Genomic DNA, 20386 nt, shown 5'->3' with positions numbered 1-20386 from the left:
ATTTCTTCCATGACCACGTTCTCGTCATCGTCCACGAGATTGAGACAATATTGCATTCGCTTCAGGGAATGACTCAAATCTAATTGGACGAAACTGGTGATTTCTCATCAAAAACTCATTTTTTGTTAAACCTTCATGGAGATGATGATGAAGGAAAATTTGTACATAGCTTCAGGCTATGAACTTCTTTTAAAATAAATTTGTATATAACTTCAGGTTATAAACTATTCATTTGGTAGATTTCTACATAGCTTTAGGCTATGAACTTTCATTATGTAGATTTATACATAGCTTCAGGCTATGAACATTTATTTATTTATTTTACAACTTTTGGTTATATAATATTGTTTGGTATAACATCTAATTATACTGCATAATTAAAAATAAATAATTGGGGATCATATACATAACTTTTGGTCATGTATTTGTAATTTTGTAATTTTTCCCCATAACTTCTGGTTATAGGAATTGTACATATTTTTCATAACTTCTGGTTATGAATTTACCCCATAATTTATAATTTATCCCATAACTTTTGGTTATAGAAATTGTACATATTTTTCATAACTTCTGGTTATGAATTTACCCCATAATTTATAATTTATCCCATAACTTTTGGTTATAGAAATTGTACATATTTATGCATTCGAATAAAATAAATAAAAATAGATATCAAAGGGTAATAAAATAGAAAATCATGATATAAGTTTATCACATACCTTTTTTGTGAGAAAGAAGAGAGAATAGTCTTTCTATTTCTCTGAATAAAAAAACGTCTTTCTATTTCTCTCTGAATAGAGGAAATTCTTTCTATTTCTCTTGTAGAGACTATTCGTGCTGATAACGTGTTGTAAAATTATAAAGTGAAAGAAGAAGAAAACAAGAATAAGAAATTATAATGTAGGAAGATAATATAATTGATTTTTATTAGAGGTATCTCCCTTTTATAGGGAGTTACAAAGAGATATACATCAATATGGATGATCATCCACAAGTTCCTATAATCCAATAAATTCTCATATTTTATAACAATTTCTCATATTTTGAATTGCGGGATATAATTTTGTTCTCTAAAATAATTAAAATTTATTTTTAAAAAGTTGTTCTCGAAAAACCATTTTTATAACTGCTTATGAAATATTATGAAACTAATTCTTACCATTTATCGTATCAACAAATAAAATTCATATGTTGTCAACCAACATTAAGACTTTTAAGCAAAATGGGTAGAATATTGATTTCATAACATAACAATTTGATATTTCAAAAGCATATGCATTACAACAAATAATAGAATGGATTGATTGGGATAACAGTAGGGACACACACACAGATATAAAGAAACTATCAAATCAGCCTAGCTACTATTCTAGGAGAAATTATAGCCTAAATATCAGCTTCCATATTACAACAATAATACTATTAGTTTTTTAGGGGGTAAGGAATGGAAGAGAGAGAGAGAGGGTTAGAGAAAGAAAGAGCGCGAGAGAGAGTGAGAGCGTTGATGGAATGCGAGACTCCCCGAGAGCGACCGAGAATGTGGAGGGCGAGGTCCATGCGAGGCCTGGGAAGAGTGTCAGGAAAGGTGGCTTCGGAGTGGAATCGAAATCATTTGAGGTTGAGGTGGAGGAGAAGAGTGGCAAACTGCAAGCCACGATCGTGGAAAGGAAAAAAAGGACTTTATCGTGGATTAGGTTGGGACCGATGAGCCTTGGGTTATTCCTCGAGTGCCTGGTTTTGAGCATTGAGGATGTGAGGATGGCTAAATGGGTAAGAAAGTGGCAGGAAAATGGGAGGGCTTACTCTTTGGTGTGCGATCATAATAGAGGGGGTGCTTTCTTCGACTGGATGTCGTGGATTTGGAGAGTAAGAGATTTAGCATCTTCATTCCCAAAGGAAGAGGAGCAAAAAGTGGTTGGGCTTCAATGGTGGAGACGTTACGTCATTTGGATTGTGCAGACAGAGGAATGACAAGCCAAAAGGAAGAAGAGCCACGCTCGAAGCCAAACATGGCGAAGACATTCGCGGAAGTGACCAATATGTCGAGGGGTAAAAAGAGAGTAATAGTAAGAGTGGAGGTCACAAAGAAGGAATTGGGTCGGAACTTAAACAAACTAGATCATTGTGTGGTTGGGATATGGAACCCTAGCGCAGCAAAGGGGGACGACCTAAGAAGTTGGGGGATCCAGTTAGCGAAAATCTGGAGTTTGAAGGGCAACCTAGGGTTAGCAAAAATGGAGAGGGGCAAGGTATTGATGGAATTTGAACTTTTGATAGAAGCAGAGCAAGCCATTAAACTTGGAAGTATCTCAGTTGGGGGGATCTTTCTTCGATTGGAGAAATGGAGGCTTGAGATGGGATGCTTGAGGGAGGGGGAGAATAAGAGTGAAGCTTGGGTGCGGGTTGTAGGCTTACCCGTTTCCTTATAGGAGCAGGACATCTTGAGAAGGATAGGGGATGAGTGCGGGGGATTTCTCATAGTCGACTCCCAAACGGAGAAAATGGAGGAGTTATAGTGGGCTCGGCTATTGGTGAAGCGTAACAATGAGGAACTCCCCAATGTAGTGGAGGTCTAGGTTGAAGAGATGTACTACTCGATAACTCTATGGTGAGAGGTTAGGCCAGTTATGAAAGTGGCGACGACAGGTAAGAGAGGGAAGGTCGTCGCAACGGGAGAGGAGGTTGGGGGTGAAACATGTACACGTGCGAGCGAGCGCGTGTTGGAGGCGAAGGAAGGCTCGAGGCTCGAGGCCCTGTTGCTACATGCCGATGGGATGCGGGGTTAGTCAAGCGGGTCAGGGAAAGTCACAGACCCTATTAGGAGCTTTGATGGGCCTTCGGGTGGGCCACAAGGTTTGGGCGAGCTTGCATTGTTGGGCCTAGCAGAGCCCTCTTGGCGGTCTAAGGATTCTAAGCCCACTAGGCTCGCTCCCCTATCGAACCCCCCCCCCCCCCCCCCCTTCCCAAGTGTAAATGGGTTGTTTAATCCTAGGTTGTCGTTTTGGAAGTCCCCTGAGCGGGCCAAGACTTTGGGGCTTCCTACGAGGGCTAAATTGGACAACCGAGGACTATTTCCTTTAGTTATGGTTAGGGCTCAGGTGGAGGAGGCCTGTCCTGCTTTGGTAAGTGGTCAAAGCCCAATGAGGGGCCCAAATGCTGGTATTTCCCCTTTCTGAGTGAAGGATGGCCTGCGGAGGCTTTCTGAGGAGGAGACTCAGTCGGAGGGGATTTCTAAGACCGACTGTGCATTGTTGGAGGAAGTTGCAAGGTATGAAAACGCCTCTTTCTCTTTTAATGGTGGTCTCTGCTCCTCCTTCTTCTCCCTCTTCTATTTATGGTAGGACTCCTTTGGGGGAGTATTACGACCTTTCTGGGGCTACCTTGGACATAACCCAGAGGGTTACTCATAGATTGTACAACGGTTCTGGGTCTACAGAGGAGGAAGAAGGAAAGTGTTGGGAACTGATAGAGGTCAATACTGATAGCATTGAAGAGAGCAGAGAGGCTTTGTGCCTTGCCCGGCCTATGCCACAAGAAGAAAGAGGATGGGAGAAAGTAAGCTGGAAGGAAAGTGATTTGGCTAGGTTCAGTAAGTTTTTGGGATTAGAGAAAGATATCTTGGAGTTCTTGGTCAAAATTAGAAAGAGGAAGGAAAAAGTTCATAGCAAAGTTCTGCTGGAGAAATCGAGATTCGAAAGGGAGTCGAAAAGGCTTGAATGTTCCATCAATTATGGGAGGGGGGGGGGGGGGGGGGGGGGGGGGGGGGGGAAGAAGAAGAAGTGTGCTGTGCAAGGAAGAGGGTGTCAGATTATGGAAGTCCAATGAAGATAAGGCTATTGAGTTGGAATGTGCATGGAGCCAATGACAACTCTAAAAGGAAAGTGATTAAGGCCATGATCAGAAGCCAGAAGGTTGAGTTGTTTTGTGTCCAGGAAACAAAAATTCAGTCAATGACAGAGGGTTTGGTGAGGAGTTTGGGTTCTGGGAGGTTTCTTGATTGGGGTGCCATGGGTGCTCAGGGAATTGCGGGAGGGATTTTGATATGTTGGGATAAAAGAACCTTGGAGGTTCTTGAGATGGAGATGGAGCAGTTCTCAATTTCTTGCAGGCTTAGGAATGTAGAAGATGGGAATGCTTGGATCTTCACAGGAGTGTATGGGTCGTTCTCTAAAGAAGATAAGGAGATTCTTTGGGAAGAGCTAGGGGCTATAAGGGGCATCTAGGATGACCCATGGTGCTTAGGGAGCGATTTCAATGCTACCCTATCCTAAAGGGAAATGAACAATCAGGGGGGACTGACTAACGCCATGAGAAGATTTGATCAGGTTGTTGACAAGCTAGAGCTCCTGGATCTTCCTATGCAAGGGGAGGGGGGGTGTCTTCTTGGAGTGGGGGCAGGAACAATCAATCTTAGGCTAGACTAGACCGCTTTCTAGTGACCTAAGAATGGATTGATTGTTTTAGTGGGGTTGTCCAGAGTAGGTTACCTAGACCCACCTCTGATCACTTCCCCATCTTGCTGAAAGGTGGCGGGATCAGATGAGGCCCTTCCCCGTTTAGGTTTGAAAATATGTGGCTCAAAGTTGATGGGTTTAAGGAGCTTCTTCGGGGTTGGTGAGGGAGGGATGGAGAGGAAGGGCCAACTTTAGATTGGCTACAAAGATGAAGGTCTTGAAGGGAAAAATCAAAGGCTAGAACAGGGACGTGTTTGGAAAGTTGGAAGTTAATAAAAACTTAGCACTTCAACAAGTAGAATTTTGGGATGGGGTGGAGAGTGAAAGGAGCCTGACTGAAGGAGAGACGGAGTTGAAAAGAGAAGCTAAGGAAGTCTTTAAAAAGTGGGTGTTTTTGGAAGAAACGCACTGGAGACAAGTGTCAAGGGAGCTGTAGCTTAAGGAAGGGGATAAGAACACAGGGTTCTTTCACTGGATGACTAATGCCCATAAAAGAAATAACTCCATGGAAAATATTAAGATCAATGGGAGGTGGCTGGAGGAGGAGCAAGAGGTGAGAGAGGGGGTTGTGAATGCTTTTCAGCAGTTGTTGTCAGAGGAGCCAGCTTGGAAAACTGATATTGAGGGGCTGAATCTTCAAAGGTTAAACCATATTGAAGCTGAAGGCTTGGAGCAGCCCTTCACTAAGGAAGAGATCCATGCTGCTCTGATGGGAATGAATGGAAATAAGGCTCCAGGCCCGGATGGGTTCACAGTGGTCTTTTGGCAATCTTGTTGGGACTTCGTGAATGAGGAGATTGTGGAACTGTTCAAGGAGTTTTTTTTTTATAAGAAGTCCTTTGCTAAGAGTCTCAATTCTACCTTCCTAGTCCTTATTCCCAAGAAAGGGGGGCTGATGACCTTAGGGACTTCCGGCCCATTAGTCTGCTAGGGGGATTGTATAAGCTCTTGGCCAAAGTGCTGGCCAATAGGCTGAAGAAGGTTTTAGACAAGGTGGTCACTGCGGACCAAAATGCTTTTGTGAAGGGAAGACATATTTTGGATGCCTCGCTCATAGCCAATGAGGTGATTGACTTCTGGCATAAACGTAAAGAGAAATGGTTGATTTGTAAACTGGATATTGAAAAAGCCCATGATAGCATTAATTGGAAGTTCCTCATGAAGGTCTTGCACAAGATGGGTTTTGGAGCTCGTTGGATGGAGTGGATCTAGTGGTATATTTCAACTGCAAATTTTTCTATTCTGGTTAATGGGGTGCCAGCAGGTTATTTCTCCAATTCCAAGGGGTTACGCTAAGGAGATCCACTCTCTCCCTACCTTTTTGTGTTGGGTATGGAAGTGCTAAGTGTGCTTTTAAGAAGGGCTGTTGATAGGGGATTAATTTCCGGCTATAGTCTTCGAGGGAGAGGGAGAGGGGGGGGGGGGGGGGGAATGGAGATGAATGTGTCATATTTACTATTTACTAATGACACTATTATTTTCTGCAAAGCAAGACAAAACCACCTTACCTCTCTAAGATGGATTTTGGCGTGGTTTGAGGCAGCCTTTAGTCTTAAAATAAACCTAGCTAAAAGTGAAGTAATTGCGGTTGAGGAGGTTGAAGACATCGACTAATTAGCTGTGGAGTTAGGATGTAGAGTGGGGGCCCTTCCTACTGTTTATTTGGGGTTGCCCCTTTGAGCCAATCACAAGGCCACGACTATGTGGGATGGGGTGGAAGAAAGAATGAGAAGAAGGCTAGCCCTTTGGAAAAGACAATATTTGTCAAAGGGCGGGAGAATTACCCTCATTATGAGCACTTTGGCCAGTATACCTATTTACCAATTGTCTCTTTTTCGAATGCCCAAGCTAGTTGCAAAAAGGCTCAAAAAATTACAAAGGAATTTTCTTTGGGGAGGGGGAAGCCTAGAAAGAAAAATCCACTTAATCAATTGGGAAGTGGTGTGCACCTAAAAGGAGAAAGGGGGTCTAAGCATTCAGAAGATTGATCTTCTGAATAAGGCCTTGTTGGGCAAATGGATTTGGAGATTTGCCATTGAAAAAGAAATCCTTTGGAAGAAGGTGATCGGGGTGAAGTATGGCTATGAGGGTTTTGGTTGGAGAACTAATGAGGCTTGCAAAACGTTTGGAGTGGGGGCTTGGAAGGAAATCTTGAAGGAGTCGAATTGGTGTTGGGATAATATAGAGTTCAAGGTGGGAGAGGGGACCAAGGTCAATTTTTGGACTGATCAGTGGTGTGGTAATGAGGCGTTGTCCCAAACTTTTTCCCAGTTGTTTGCCTTGGCGGCCTAAAGGAACGCCTCGGTTAATGAGATGTGGGATTCTAGCCTTGGCCAAGGAGGTTGGAATATAAGATTCTCTAGAAACTCTAAGGATTGGGAGTTGGACGCTATAGGAGAGTTGTTTCATATGCCGAGGGACTTGAGGATTTCTCCTGAAAAGGACTCAGTGATATGGAAAGGAGGGAGTCACGGTCATTTTCGGATTAGAGATGCTTACAAGCTGCTGACAGTTCCTAGTGACATCACCTTTCTGAAAAAGAGTATTTGGGTGGACAAGATCCCAACCAAAGTTGCTTTTTTTGTTTGGGAGGCTACTTGGGAGAAGGTCCTAACTTTGGATAGGCTTCAAAGACAGGGCTAGCATATTCCAAATCGTTGCTTTTTGTGTGGTTGTGAAGAGGAAAATGTAAATCATATTCTTTTACACTGTATAGTAGTCAGGGCTCTCTGGGAGATTGTCTTTGCCTTGTTTGGGGCTAATTGGGTATTCCCGGAGACAGTCAAAGAGATGTTACTTAGTTGAAGGGGCCCTTTTGTGGGGAAAAAGTTTTGGAATTCCATTCCGTTGTGTATTTTTTTTATAGTTTGGAAGGAAAGAAATAGATTAGCCTTCAGGGGGGGCTCTCTAGCCGTTCAGAAGTTGAAAAATTCTTTTGTTTGTAACTTGTGGAGTTGGGCTAGGGTGTATATGGGAGATAAGTCCTCTTCGCTTTTAGGTTTTTTGGAATGGCTTGTCGTTCCTTAAGGGGTGGTGAGTGTTTTGTTCATGTGTTTTTGCTTAGGCTGCTATGTATACTTCTTGTATGCTTTGTGGCTTTTCGCCCCCTAATATATTGGCACTCATTTATTAAAAAAAAAACAAATAATAGAATGGATTACAAAGTTCTGAACCATACTCAAGAAATGAAAAACTAAATGTTAAGAAAATTTATTTTTTCATGTTTGGATATCATGAAAAAAGGTGAAGAAATTTTTTTTTTTACAAAAGGGGAAAATCCCTCCCATTTTTTTTTGTAAGTAAAAAAAGTATTGTATTAAAAAAGTATACACGATGTATACATATACAAAAACCCAATAAAGACGACAATGCATAAAAAACGACTACACCTTACGTAGAGCCTAACAAATCCGCAAAATTTAACAAATAAGTGACATTATCCCTCGTATACACTCTAACCTAATCCCAAAATATGTACAAAAAAGAGCTTTTGATTGTTTAATATGAACTTTACTTGCCTTAAAGGCTCTCCTATTCCTTTATTTCAAAATAGACTAAAAATTGCAAAGTGAGGCAACTTTTCAAGCCTTTTTCCTCTTTTCGTCAATCAAGCGACTATTCCAGCTTAAGAGCACCCCTCTCACAAATGAATGCATCACTCATTGAACTTGAAAAGGAGCAAAGACCTTCTGTCACAGTAAGCTTGCTTTCGAACAATGCAACAAAACATGATCTCCCATTTCCTTTGCTACCTTACACATATAGCATCTGTTTGGCAACCTCCAACCCCTCCTTCAAAGCTGGTCTTGAGTCAATATTCTAACCCAAGTTGCCTCCCAAGCAAAAAAACTAGCTCTTACAAGGGCCCAAGAGTTCCACCCTGTATTGTGCGGGAAAGACTCAAAGCTCCTACTTGTTAGAGAGAAGTAATAAGATTGAATGGAAAGAATTCCATTCTTAGTTCCCATCCATACCATGTCGTCAATAGTACCCGAAGCAATGGAGTAGTTATGCAACCTCCCAAACAAAGAATCAACATACTCCAACTCCTAATCATTGAAATGTCTAATAAACCTTGGACTCCAACTACCCTCATCCCAAACATCTTTCGCCCAAGCATCCTTAGAGATAGTGATAGAATAAAGGCTTGGAAACGCATCCCTCAAAGGTGTTTCCCTACACCACCTATCACCCCAGAACTTCACCTTGCTCCTTGAACCGACCTTGAGCCTTGCATTAGCTTTAAAAATATCCCATCCATTTCTAATCGCCTTCCAAACTCCTACACCAAACCTCCCTCTCACCTCCTTTGTGCACCATGCCCCCTCTTGCACCCCATACTTACCAATTATTACCCGTTTCCAAAGAGGATCCCTTTTCTTCACAAATCTTCAAGACCATTTTCCCAACAGGGCCTTATTAAAGAGAGAAAGACTCCCATTTTCCTTGGATAAAAATGAGAAAAGTTTTAGAGAAAATGCATTCCATGATAATTAAATTTTCTTTCCTTCATAGACCACCTAAGAAGAGAAAAATTTTATAAATTTTATTTACCTTTTTCATTTCTTATATTTTTCCTCTCCATGTTTTTCACTCAAACCTTCTGGAACCAAATATAGCCTAAAGCAACAAGCTCCAGGCCCCTATTTCAATTCATTCCTGTTACATGAGAATGAGATAATGCATGATAGGAGATAAAAGAGATTCCCATAAATTGAATTCCATAAAAATGGTTATTTTCATATGTTTCACGACTGTAGAATTTGTTTACAACAATAGCACACAGAACAGAAGTAATGGCTGTTTTTCTGGAAGCATTTCCTAGATTTATTTTTCCTCAGTACCCAACACAATCAAACAAAATAATCAGGTTTTGGAATCCATCTTTTACCCCAATGGGCAACAAGCTATCATGCATTAAACAACAATTTACGGAAAGAACATCTAAAATCAAGAACTGGCCTGACTTTCCAGTGTGAGCTGAACACCTGCTCTAAAGGAAGTAGGTGAGATATGAAGTGTCTGAATCAGTTTAGTTATATCCATGGATATGTCAACTGGGGACTTAACGCCACGGTCAACCTGAAAATTGAAGATTACTGTCACTAATAGCTATCAGTTACCCAAAACAAACAACATATTATTAGTTGGACAAGAAAACGGGTTCATAGGTTTACCAAATATGAAAAAGAAGAAAGCATATCAATTGAAATTTATCAAAGCCAGCATCTAAGGTGATACTCATCCAAGAGAACGACCTGGCAGTTAAATGCCCAGGATTGACTGAGGAGCCAAGCAGGCCGTTCTTTGGACATAAAACCAACATAGGATCAATTTAAACCTACAGCAAAACAAAAATTTAATGGGATTCAGGCAAAAGTCCACATACTGATGATGCAGACACTGGTCTGATTAATGAGGTGTCGTATCCTCTAACATCTGCTACAGTCTCAGCTATTTGAGCTCGGGAAACCCTGTCTGGTCCACCAGCATTGAGGATCAACTTCATTTGCTTACCCTCTGGACCAAGCACCATGAACACCAGCAGTGTGAGTGTAGACGTTAAAACACACAGGAAAATGAAAAATAGGTAACACTAGAGACATTTCAAAGCACTTTGATTTGGAGGAAAAAAAAATCATTTACCCAATGGAAATGAGGAAGAACAAGATATTTAAGTATTACATCATTCCAAGTAAGAGTTAATATTCATGCTCATGCATACTAGGGTGATATCATTTTACATAAAGGTAATCTAGGGAATGCTTTTCTGTTGGAAAAAAAAAAATGAGAGTACATGAGATAAAATATGAGATTAACACCAAAAGATGACGATGATGATGATGATGATAACAATCTTAGCAAAAGTCAAAGGCACCGACTCAGTTTTGCTCATTTAATATAAAGCTTTTGCACAAGAAAAGACCATGTGACTTCAGAATGCCTCAAGAGGGCTCTCTTGTATATCAGAAAAATGGGTAGTTTTTTAATTTTTTTTTAGCAATGGATGCATTCAATTTTAACTAATAATAAGAACCAAAAGAAAGATATGGTTGAAAGTGATCATCTTTTAGATCAATACCAATACAACTGCATATTTCAAATAAGTATGAATAGTAGAAACTTCACACCTGCTATCCATCTGGTTGTTAAAGCTAGTATGATAGCCACCACATCTTTGACATAAACTGGGCAGCGAAACTCATCATAAAAGAAGTCCATCTTATCCCCCCTAGAGAGGACACCATCAATCCACTGCACCAGTAGGCATGGATCAGATCATTGGATTAAGGTCAATAATAATATATCCAATTTACTAAGATTGCTGTCGGTCACCAAAGAGAAATAAATAATTCAATTCTGTTATCCACAGCATTTTACACACGACCTTGCCAAGAAGAAGCTAATAGCATACGATGAGCATCTCGTTTTCTGGAATGAGGAAAAAGTGAAGGAAAATAAAAAATAGATTTAAAATTAACAAATTATTTTTACATGTTTGTTCAAACTCATTTAACTTATTTTTTCTTTACTATATAAATATTAAACAATTTGAAAATGCCTAAGTTTTTAACTAATTTTATTTATATTTGATTTTCTTTCGTATTTGCCATGGTAAACCAAACATGGAAAAATCATTTTCGGCCATGTTCAGTTCCTAAAAATTACTAAGGAAAGAAAAAAAAAAATGCTAATGAAAAAGGTTTTTTCATGTTTCGTTTCACTATGGAAATGTGAAAGAGAATCAAATATAATTAAAATTATTTAGATATTTATGCATTTTAAAATTATTAAATCTTTATATAATGGAGGAAAAAAAGTGAAATGAGTTTAAAAAAACATATAAAATAATTTATTGACTTTAAACCCATTTTTTATTTTTCTCCACTTTTTCTTTCCTTCCACTTTTCCTCTCTATTTTCTTCCCCTCACATTTTCCCTCAAATTTTCCGGGAACCAAACATTACCTTTGTATTTTTTTTTCCTTTCCTAACTACTTTATGGGAACCAAACATAACATGTGTAAAAGAGATCATGTACATGAAATGAACAGATCAATTTCAAATCCTACATAAAATAAATTGAATGGTTTAATTTCCAAGTGGTAGCCCAACATCCCCTGCAATCCATAGAAATGAGAATTCTCATTCTGGAAATTACTAATTATGCCATTTTTAAGACGAATTCTCACTGTGCAAATGAACTATCTTTCTCACACTTTTTGTTTCCATTTTTTGGTGGATGAGTTCTGAAAGTTTTGTTGAAATAATGGTTTAGTGCATAAAATTTCATAAGTTGCCATATCAGGCCCTAAATATAATAGGAAACATAGTATTAAAAAGAGATAGTAAAGGATTACAACCGGTCTCAGTTTATAATTCAGCCAAGATAGAAAACCTATGGCAGTCTCTACTGACTCAATAAAAAAACTAGAAGATCTCTTACAAAAGTACAATATGAGACAAGCTTGTGCACCTGAATTGGAAGTGACTTTGGAACAGGTGATATAGCCTGTGGCCCAATGATGATGCTGCTTCTCAAAATTGCATAATTTGAGAAATTTGTGGAAATAAACTGCTCTGCTGCCACTTTTGATTTTCCATAAACATTCACAGGAACTGTTTCATCCTCTTCTTTGTAGAAGGACTTTACCCCTTCATAAACTGGATGGTCAGCCATATCAGTGTCTATCTAACTATGATATGAGGAAAGCACAGATAACATTATTAAGCAACATGAATCAAATGATCTTGCTAATCTTAGATCAAGTTAAATGGGTAGTTCTCACAGATTTAGACACATTTTAAAGATTTTATCCATTTTGGCAAGATTGGGATGATTTGAGAATATTTGAAAATTTTGTGATTCAGGAATCGAGTTTCTTTGGCTACAAGAATATTTTAATTTGGGCATCTTTTAGGTTTCAGGCTCATTATAAAAAGGCAAATGGTTTACATATCGAGGTAGTTTTGCACTTTGCATTGATTTGAGTTGAGAAAAAAGGTAATTTTCATTATCTTTTTTTATTTCAGAATTGCTTGCATTGCATCAATAGAAAGTTTGAAATAAGAAAACCAACATATGATATATGATTCTGTTCTAACTTTTTAGCAAAGTGGAAAAAAAAAGTATAATGAATATAGATGACTGGAACTGCAATAACAGTACTTGAATCCAGAATTCCCTCATGAAGGTTTCAGTTGGGTTGATTAATCCTAAAAACCAGAAAATGCTCAATGTTTAAGAATAAGAAGCACAGTTGGTTTTATTTCATGGACCAAGCCATTCTACATAGTTGGTAGTTTGCCCAAAGAAAAACCACTGAATATAGAAGCTCAAATTTCTATCCATACTTGTTTCAGCACTGGAAGTAAAAGAATCCAAATGAGAACAAGATGGAAAAAAGACAAGATGATTTACCATAATGACAAAACTCAGTGTATGGTAGAGCATAAGAAGGCCAAGTAGAATAGAAGTGCCGGTGGTATAGACATCTTTGTTATAACCTCAAGGGCTTCAACCATTTTAGGTAACTAGTTACATGACAGAAAGAAACTTGAGATGGCTTGTGCAAGTCAAATTAGATGGAAAAGGAATCCCAGATTTTAAGAGATAGATTCACATTCTCCAAAACTTGGGCCTTTCCCCCATCATAAGCTGGACAACAGACTTCTCTAATCTAAGCCTTGCTCATTAGCTGACGATTTGAAAAGTTGCTAGTTTATGGCCTAGTTTGGATTGACTTTTGAGAAGTTGAAAGCTCTTTTTTAAGCTCAATAAGAGCTTCTACGCTAGTTTTGCTAATTTTGTTCAAATAACTTATGACTTCAAAAAGAGCTTCATATGAAAGTTAGGAAAATTCAATTTTAGCTTATATTTTTTACAGTATCAATCTTACTCTTTAAAAAAACTGGAACTTAAGCTTCAGCTTCAGCTTCGGCTTCAACTTCTAACTAGAGCAAAACACAAGAAGCTATCCCAAAGAGGCTCATATTAGCATTTATAAGCTACCCGCACTAGATACAAGAACTGGGTTTGGCATGGCTTACCTTGATCAGTTGATAGATGAATAAGAAGAGTATTACTCTCTTCAAAGCTCAATAACCACTTTACAAGAGAAGAAGGAACATTAATGGACATAGCAGCAGCGGGATCCATCTCACAGGATCGTGGTACGGATATTGCAGCACAATTCACGACTACATGAGGCTGGCATTTCAAAAACAAATATGTAAACATGTCAGCACCATACAAGTGAAATATGATGCCTATTTAGGTAATCTTCCTTTTCCCCTGTTTTTTCCTTTGATTTCCCGGACTCAGAACATCGTATCAAATCTAAGATCCAAATGTAGAAAAAGGAGAGAAATTTTCTTAAGTACTCAAATATTTCTATAATGAGAGATTAAAAGAATGAGTTATAAAGCAGCTCCGAATTCTCAATAGCCCAAATCCTTCCTCAGAAAATTAAATGCACCTCAAGAAATTTTCCCGTGAGGTAGAATTTTGCTATTGACCAAAGTAAGCGCACAAGGTAATGATCTGTTTGGTTGCAGATAAAATAAAACTTTAAAATTTTCCATACCAGAGAAAACTAAGACCCACTCAAGAGAGCCTATTACGACTACCCCTTGGTGAAAAGTGAAAACCAAAAGCGCACAAAAGAAAAGATTCAACATTTCCAGTTTCTTCTCTTCAAGCCCGGGAAACTATGGTACTGCCCTCACCAAACGGAAGCCTAATTACCTTTCCATTTCCCCATATTTTCTCAGCAACCAAACGGAACATGCGAAAACTAGATATGTACCTTTTCTCCTCACACTACATAAATAAACAAACCAAACAACCCCAAGGAGAAACACACAAAACATAAAATGAAGTACTCAAAATTTCATCTCTTCCCATATTTTCACATCGACTAAACATAACATCTAATTAATTAAAGTTGCACATTCTGCAAAACCCAATAAAGCTTCGTTAAAAAAAAACCATAGTTAACACACATAATTTTCAGTTGCTTCCACATTTTCTGGTAACCCAAACGGACCTGGCCAAATGAGCGTGAGATGGCTTCGAACCCTTCCCCAGACTGTAAGTTAACATGAAAAGCCCGCGAGTGAGGAATGGCATGTACCAAGGGCTGAGGAGGAGTGGAGTGGTGGGTAAAGGCCAAATCGAACGGATGGCCTTGGATCTCTGAAAAACCTTGTAGGAGATGCTGACCCAAATAGCCAGTGCCTCCCACCACCAACACTCTCTTCTTGCTCATTTTGCTGTCTCCTCAGAATGGCGGTGAGAAAGTTGAACTCTTCTGCAGTTGGGTCAGAAATCTTCTACAATTGGAGATTGATAGAGGTTTTTTTGTTATTTTGTTATTTTGGGGAAAAAAAATCTTTCATTTAAGGCTAAAGAAATTAAGTTGTCTATATATTGAAAAATATTTTTAATGAATTTGAGGATAATTTACACCACTTCAAATACTTTTATTAAATTTGAAGGTGAGATACATTTTTTTTTTTGTGTTCATAGAATTGATTAGAAAAAAATTGAAAAGATTGTTTAATTTTTTTCTTTATTTGAATGCTCAAGTCGAATAGGTAAAAAAAATCAATTTGAATTTTTATTAGATTATTTAAAAAAAATTAAAACTTTTAACTTCGTGACTTAATTTATATTGATCTCAAATATTTTTATTAAAATAATTTAATATCATAATTTAAATTTTAAAATAATTTTAAATATTAATTAATTTAATTAAAAATAACTTTAAATATTAGGTGAAAATAATTAATTTATTTTTATTAAAATTTAAAATTCTTTTTTTTAAAAAATAGAGATGGATATAAATTAAGTGATCAATTTAAATCATTATTGATTTACCATGCATTTTCTCTCTTTTCTATTTTTAGAAAATCCTTTATTTGTAATTACCATGTTGACTTTCACGAAAAACTATGACAGGATATGTGTAAAAGAAAATTTTTGTTTATCACATAAAAAATGAATTAAATTATACGATTTTTTCTCACAGTAATAAGGTACAGGGTCTTACTCACTAGTCTTCTAACACATAAAAAATTGAGCAACTAAAACCCTTTTTCATCTTCAATCCCATTTACTTCAGTTTGCAGCTAAGCATTGCATGCACTATAAATTAAGAATATCAAAGATACTTCTTATTTCATTCGACTGTCGGATAAGGTTATTTTTCATCATCATATAAAAAAAAGTGATGATCAATAATAAATGGTGACATCATATAAATGGTTTTCGATTTTATTTATTTATATTTAAATTTAACTTAAATAAAATGGACTAAAACATCTATCACCAATTTTTTCCTATTTAAATGGTTAATATCAACACAAAAAATATAGGAAAAAGTGAATTTTGATTCACTGATATGAAAATACATATATATAAAAAAAACTCTAATTTTTTTAAATCAATATTATCTTTTTTATTTAAAAATAATTTAAAATATAAGCACCTTTTAATGAATTATTTACTTATTTTCCCATTTTACTTATCATGTTATTAACGTCAGTCTCCTCCCTCTGTTTGATGAACCTGATTCAGCAGTTCATGGGACAAGCTAACCAACTTCAGTTCCAATAGATTTTTCAGTTGCAACAGCCCATGGGGAAGCTTCTTCATTTGAAGACAAAACTCGATTTCCAACTTCCTCAGCCATGGTGTAGGGACCCCTCCCCCTGATGACACGTGGTGCGCCTCGTTGTCCGGAGCAACTCCATCCGAACTCCCCCAAGAGGACACGTGGCGCGCTCTCTTATTCGGACTCCCTTAAGGAGAAGCACACGACACTCGCGTACACCAACACCCGGACAATAGCATATCCTATCTGGATATGTTATCCGGATCGTTGACTAAAGTAAGCATGCCTTGCTACATCACTCCGATAGCCTGACACAGCCCACGTTCCGCCGCCTGCAGAGCGAAAGGACAGGAATGATGGCAAGTCACCTCCCACGATCCCTGACAGCCGCCAGTAGGGTGATGATGGCCCTGCCACCACCATTCTGACACTATATATATGGACCTTCACATAAGGAAGAAGGTAAGCTTGTTATACCTAGAAAAATGCCAATTGCTTAATCTCTCGAGCCATGGCTAACAAAACCATCGGAGGATGTGTCCGGACATCTTTTGCAGGAACTACTGAACCAGAACTCAATCTTGGTTGAAAGCGTGCGTCCATTTGGCAGCTACGTGGATCATCGGGACACAAGGCCTCAACATTGGCGCCGTCTGTGGGAAGTTCGCTGATTCAGTCGCTGGCAAAGATGGCCACACCTTCCAAAAGCCGCTCGTCTGCTAGGGGAGAAGAAGATTATCCCGAATGGCGCCAAGCCATCGAGAGAAGACGGTTGGAAAGCGAGCGACAAATGCAAGCTCTCCTCCAGGAGACAGCGAGATTGAGAGAAGAAAACGCTGTGTTGCGCATCCAGGCTTCATCTGCGGGGCCTCCCCGTCGTCAGCGTTCAAGAGGACAGGTAGCAAACTCAAGGCCTGACCTAAAGTCAATATACCTTGAGATAGCAGGAGCAATCCCTGAAACATGCAACGTTAGGCCACATGAGCAACACACGCCCATGCACCAAGCTCCCCAGGAGGAAAGCTCAGACTCTACTCATCTCTCATCAAAGAGACAACGTGACAAAAGACCCCAATTGTCGGACGCGATGCGCGCGAGACTAGGCCCACAGGAGCCTGGGAGGCTAAGGCCGCCAGTAGCCACAACCTGGGGAGTGCGCCCTGACCCTCTGGTCACCCCTATGGTGCAGAACGTTCCCTTGCACTAAGAGGTATGACAAACTGGGAGAAACCTCCTAAACGAGCCACCCAGTGGCTCCATCAGCAAAAGGTTGGACGACATGCTCTCCACGTCTTTTTGCTCTCATATTGTTCATTACGAGCCCCCAAGGGAATTCCTTGTGCCCAAATTCTCCACGTACGACGGGTCCAGCGACCCCTTCGACCATATCATGCATTATCGACAACTCATGACTCTCGATATAGGAAACGACGCACTACTATGCAAAGTATTCCCCGCCAGCCTACAATGGCAGACCCTCTCATGGTTTCACCGCCTACCTCCCAACTTTGTTGATAATTTCAAGGACCTGTCGGAAGCATTCGTGGGACAATACTTATGCTCCGCTAGGCAAAAACAGAACATCACCACTCTGCAAAACATAAAACTGCAGGACAACGAGTCTTTGAGGGAATTTGTGAAGCAGTTTGGTCAAGTCGTGTTACAAGTAGAGGCTTACAGCATGGATGTTGTCCTGCATATCTTCAAGCGAAGCATCTGTCTAGGAACCCAATTTTTCGAATCATTGGCTAAGAAGCCTCCTACGACGATGGACGACTTGTTCCGGCGCGCGAGCAAATACTCAATGCTCGAAGATGACGTGCGAGCAGCCACTCAACAAATCTTGGTTGCCGGACAGGCATCCAGAAGTGGTGCGGAAAGAAGTGCCAAACTTCCGGATCGACCAAGGCCGTCCGGACGAAGGCAGGAAGAGCCAAGCCGCCCCTCACACCCCTTTCCATATCCTATGAGAATCTTCTCCCTATGATCCAAGACATGTCCGACTTCAGGTGGCCCGGACCCCTCAGAACGGACCCATCCAAAAGGGATCATAGTAAAAAGTGTGCCTACCATAAAGAGCATGGTCACACAACGGAGACGTGCATGAGCCTCCTTTATTTAGTCGAAAGGCTCATAAAGGCGGGACATTTGAAGCGATACCTCCGCTCAAATGCTAGAGGTAGAGACGCTTCCCGAAATCACAACTCTGAAACCCCTAGGGTTCCAGCCGCCCCCAAAGCCATTATAAACTATATTAACGGAGGCCCATTGGACGAAGAGTATGACTCCAAACGAAAGAGACAGAGGTTGTTGCGGGCAGCATCGGTGCATGAGTGCGTCAACTCCATACGGCCTGGGATAACTGGGGGGGGGGGGGGGGCCTCGCCCCATAGATGAGACAATCATTTTCCCACCAATAGACCCCACACGGATATTGCAGTCGCACCGCGACGCCCTCATTTTGTCCCTGGAGATGAGAGACTTCGATGTTAGACGCATCCTAGTTGACCCGGGCAGCTCAGCCGATCTTGTACAAGCATCGGTAATTAGCCACATGGGACACAATTTAATAGGCCTTAAAAACCCTAGGCGAATTTTGTCCGGATACAAAGGAGCGGCAACTACTTCCTTGGGAGATATTGTACTGTCTGTCCAAGCTGGCCCAGTCACTCTCAATGTGCAATTTTCGGTGGTGCAAGATTTATCACCCTTCAATGTCATCTTGGGGCGCACATGGCTGCACTACATGAAAGCCATCCCCTCCACTTATCATCAAATGGTAAGCTTTCTTACCGATGATGGGCAAATCGACCTATACGGTAGCCAGTTAGCCGCTCACCAGTGCTACCAGATAGCATGAGAAGCAGGGACCAGCCAGGAGGATAAACCCCTCCCTGAGTCCACCCATGCACTTGACCAATAGCAATTATTGAGTCCGGCGGACAAAGATCCCCCGGTAGCGGATCCCTTACAGACAATCCAAATTTCAGAAGATGGTACTCACGTTACCTATACCATTTCCCTCCTGACGCCGGAAAAGACCCGGAACATCCAAAACGCCCTCCGGCAAAGCCATGACGTCTTCGCATGGGCGCATTCTGATATGAAGGGAATTCACCCCTCTATCGTCTCTCATAGGCTTAACGTCTTGCCAACAGCAAGGCCCGTCCGAGATAGGGTTAGACGTTTTCACCCGAACAGGCAAAAGATTATCCGGGATGAGATTGACAAGTTGCTGGAAGCCGGATTTATCAGAGAAGTGGAGTATCCGGACTGGTTGGCAAATGTAGTGGTAGTACCAAAAAAGGAAGGCATATGGTGGGTGTGCGTCGATTACACCAACCTCAATAATGCATGCCTAAAAGATAGTTTCCCTCTACCGCAGATAGACCAAATTGTGGACTCCACTGCTAGGCAAAGGATGCTCTCCTTCTTGGACGCCTTCTCCGGATACCACTAAATCCCAATGTCCCCGACCGATGAAGAGAAGACAGCCTTCATAACGCCACACGGTCTTTATTGTTACAAAGTCATGCCATTCGGACTCAAAAACGCTGGCGCCACTTATCAGAGATTGATGACAAAGATATTCAAACCTCTAGTTGGCCGCACAGTGGAGGTATATATTGACGATATCATGGTTAAAAGCAAAACCCGAGAGGAACATACCACCCACTTGAAAGAGGTCTTCCACCTTTTAAGGAAGTATGACATGAAATTGAATCCTTCTAAATGCACCTTTGGTGTAAGTGCTGGCAAATTCCTAGGATTTATGGTCAGCCAAAGGGGGATAGAGGTTAGCCCGGATCAAGTTAAGGCAGTCGTGGAAACACCACCCCCCAGGAGCAAAAAGGAATTACAGCGCCTCACAGGCAAGCTCGTTGCGCTAGGACGCTTTATAGCCCGCCTCACTGATGAACTACAACCCTTCTTTTTGGCAATACGAAAAGCTGGAGCGAGCGGATGGATGGACAGATGTCAGAGTGCTTTCGAAAAAATCAAGCATTGCCTCATGCAACCACCCATTCTAAGCAGCCCCCTCCCTGGAGAAAAATTATATATGTACCTGGCTGTATCGGAGTGGGCAATTAGCGCTGTTTTATTCCGTTGCCCCTCGCCTAAGGAGCAGAAACCTATTTACTACATCAGCAGAGCGTTGGCGGACGTAGAAACAAAGTATTCAAAGGTGGAGCTAACGACCTTGGCTCTTCGAAGTGCAGCTCAGAAGCTCCGCCTTTACTTCCAAGCCCACTCGATGGTCGTGCTAACTGACCAACCCCTTCACAACATACTGCACAAGCCGAACCTAACCGGA

General features: G+C 40.5%; 2 protein-coding genes across 2 annotated transcripts; one reads left to right on the top strand and one right to left on the bottom strand.

The window, feature by feature from the left end:
- Positions 1-9144: 9144 nt before the first annotated feature.
- On the bottom strand, positions 9145-14805 carry LOC117931536 (methionine adenosyltransferase 2 subunit beta). Its single transcript, XM_034852501.1, has 6 exons — positions 14503-14805; positions 13505-13664; positions 11931-12118; positions 10586-10709; positions 9844-9974; positions 9145-9536 (listed from the first exon to the last, which is right to left on the bottom strand). Exons 1-6 carry the CDS (start codon positions 14722-14724, stop codon positions 9405-9407), a joined length of 957 nt encoding a protein of 318 aa, XP_034708392.1. The 5' UTR covers positions 14725-14805; the 3' UTR covers positions 9145-9404.
- Positions 14806-17350: 2545 nt separating this feature from the next.
- LOC117932517 lies at positions 17351-18058 on the top strand. The gene has a single exon (XM_034853791.1). It carries the CDS (start codon positions 17351-17353, stop codon positions 18056-18058), a length of 708 nt encoding a protein of 235 aa, XP_034709682.1.
- Positions 18059-20386: the final 2328 nt, after the last annotated feature.

The sequence above is a fragment of the Vitis riparia genome, chromosome 15 (genome assembly GCF_004353265.1).
Source record: "Vitis riparia cultivar Riparia Gloire de Montpellier isolate 1030 chromosome 15, EGFV_Vit.rip_1.0, whole genome shotgun sequence".
Classification (NCBI taxonomy): Eukaryota; Viridiplantae; Streptophyta; class Magnoliopsida; order Vitales; family Vitaceae; genus Vitis; species Vitis riparia.
Note: the sequence above shows the minus strand (reverse complement) of the source record. Positions and strands in the feature narration are given on the sequence as shown.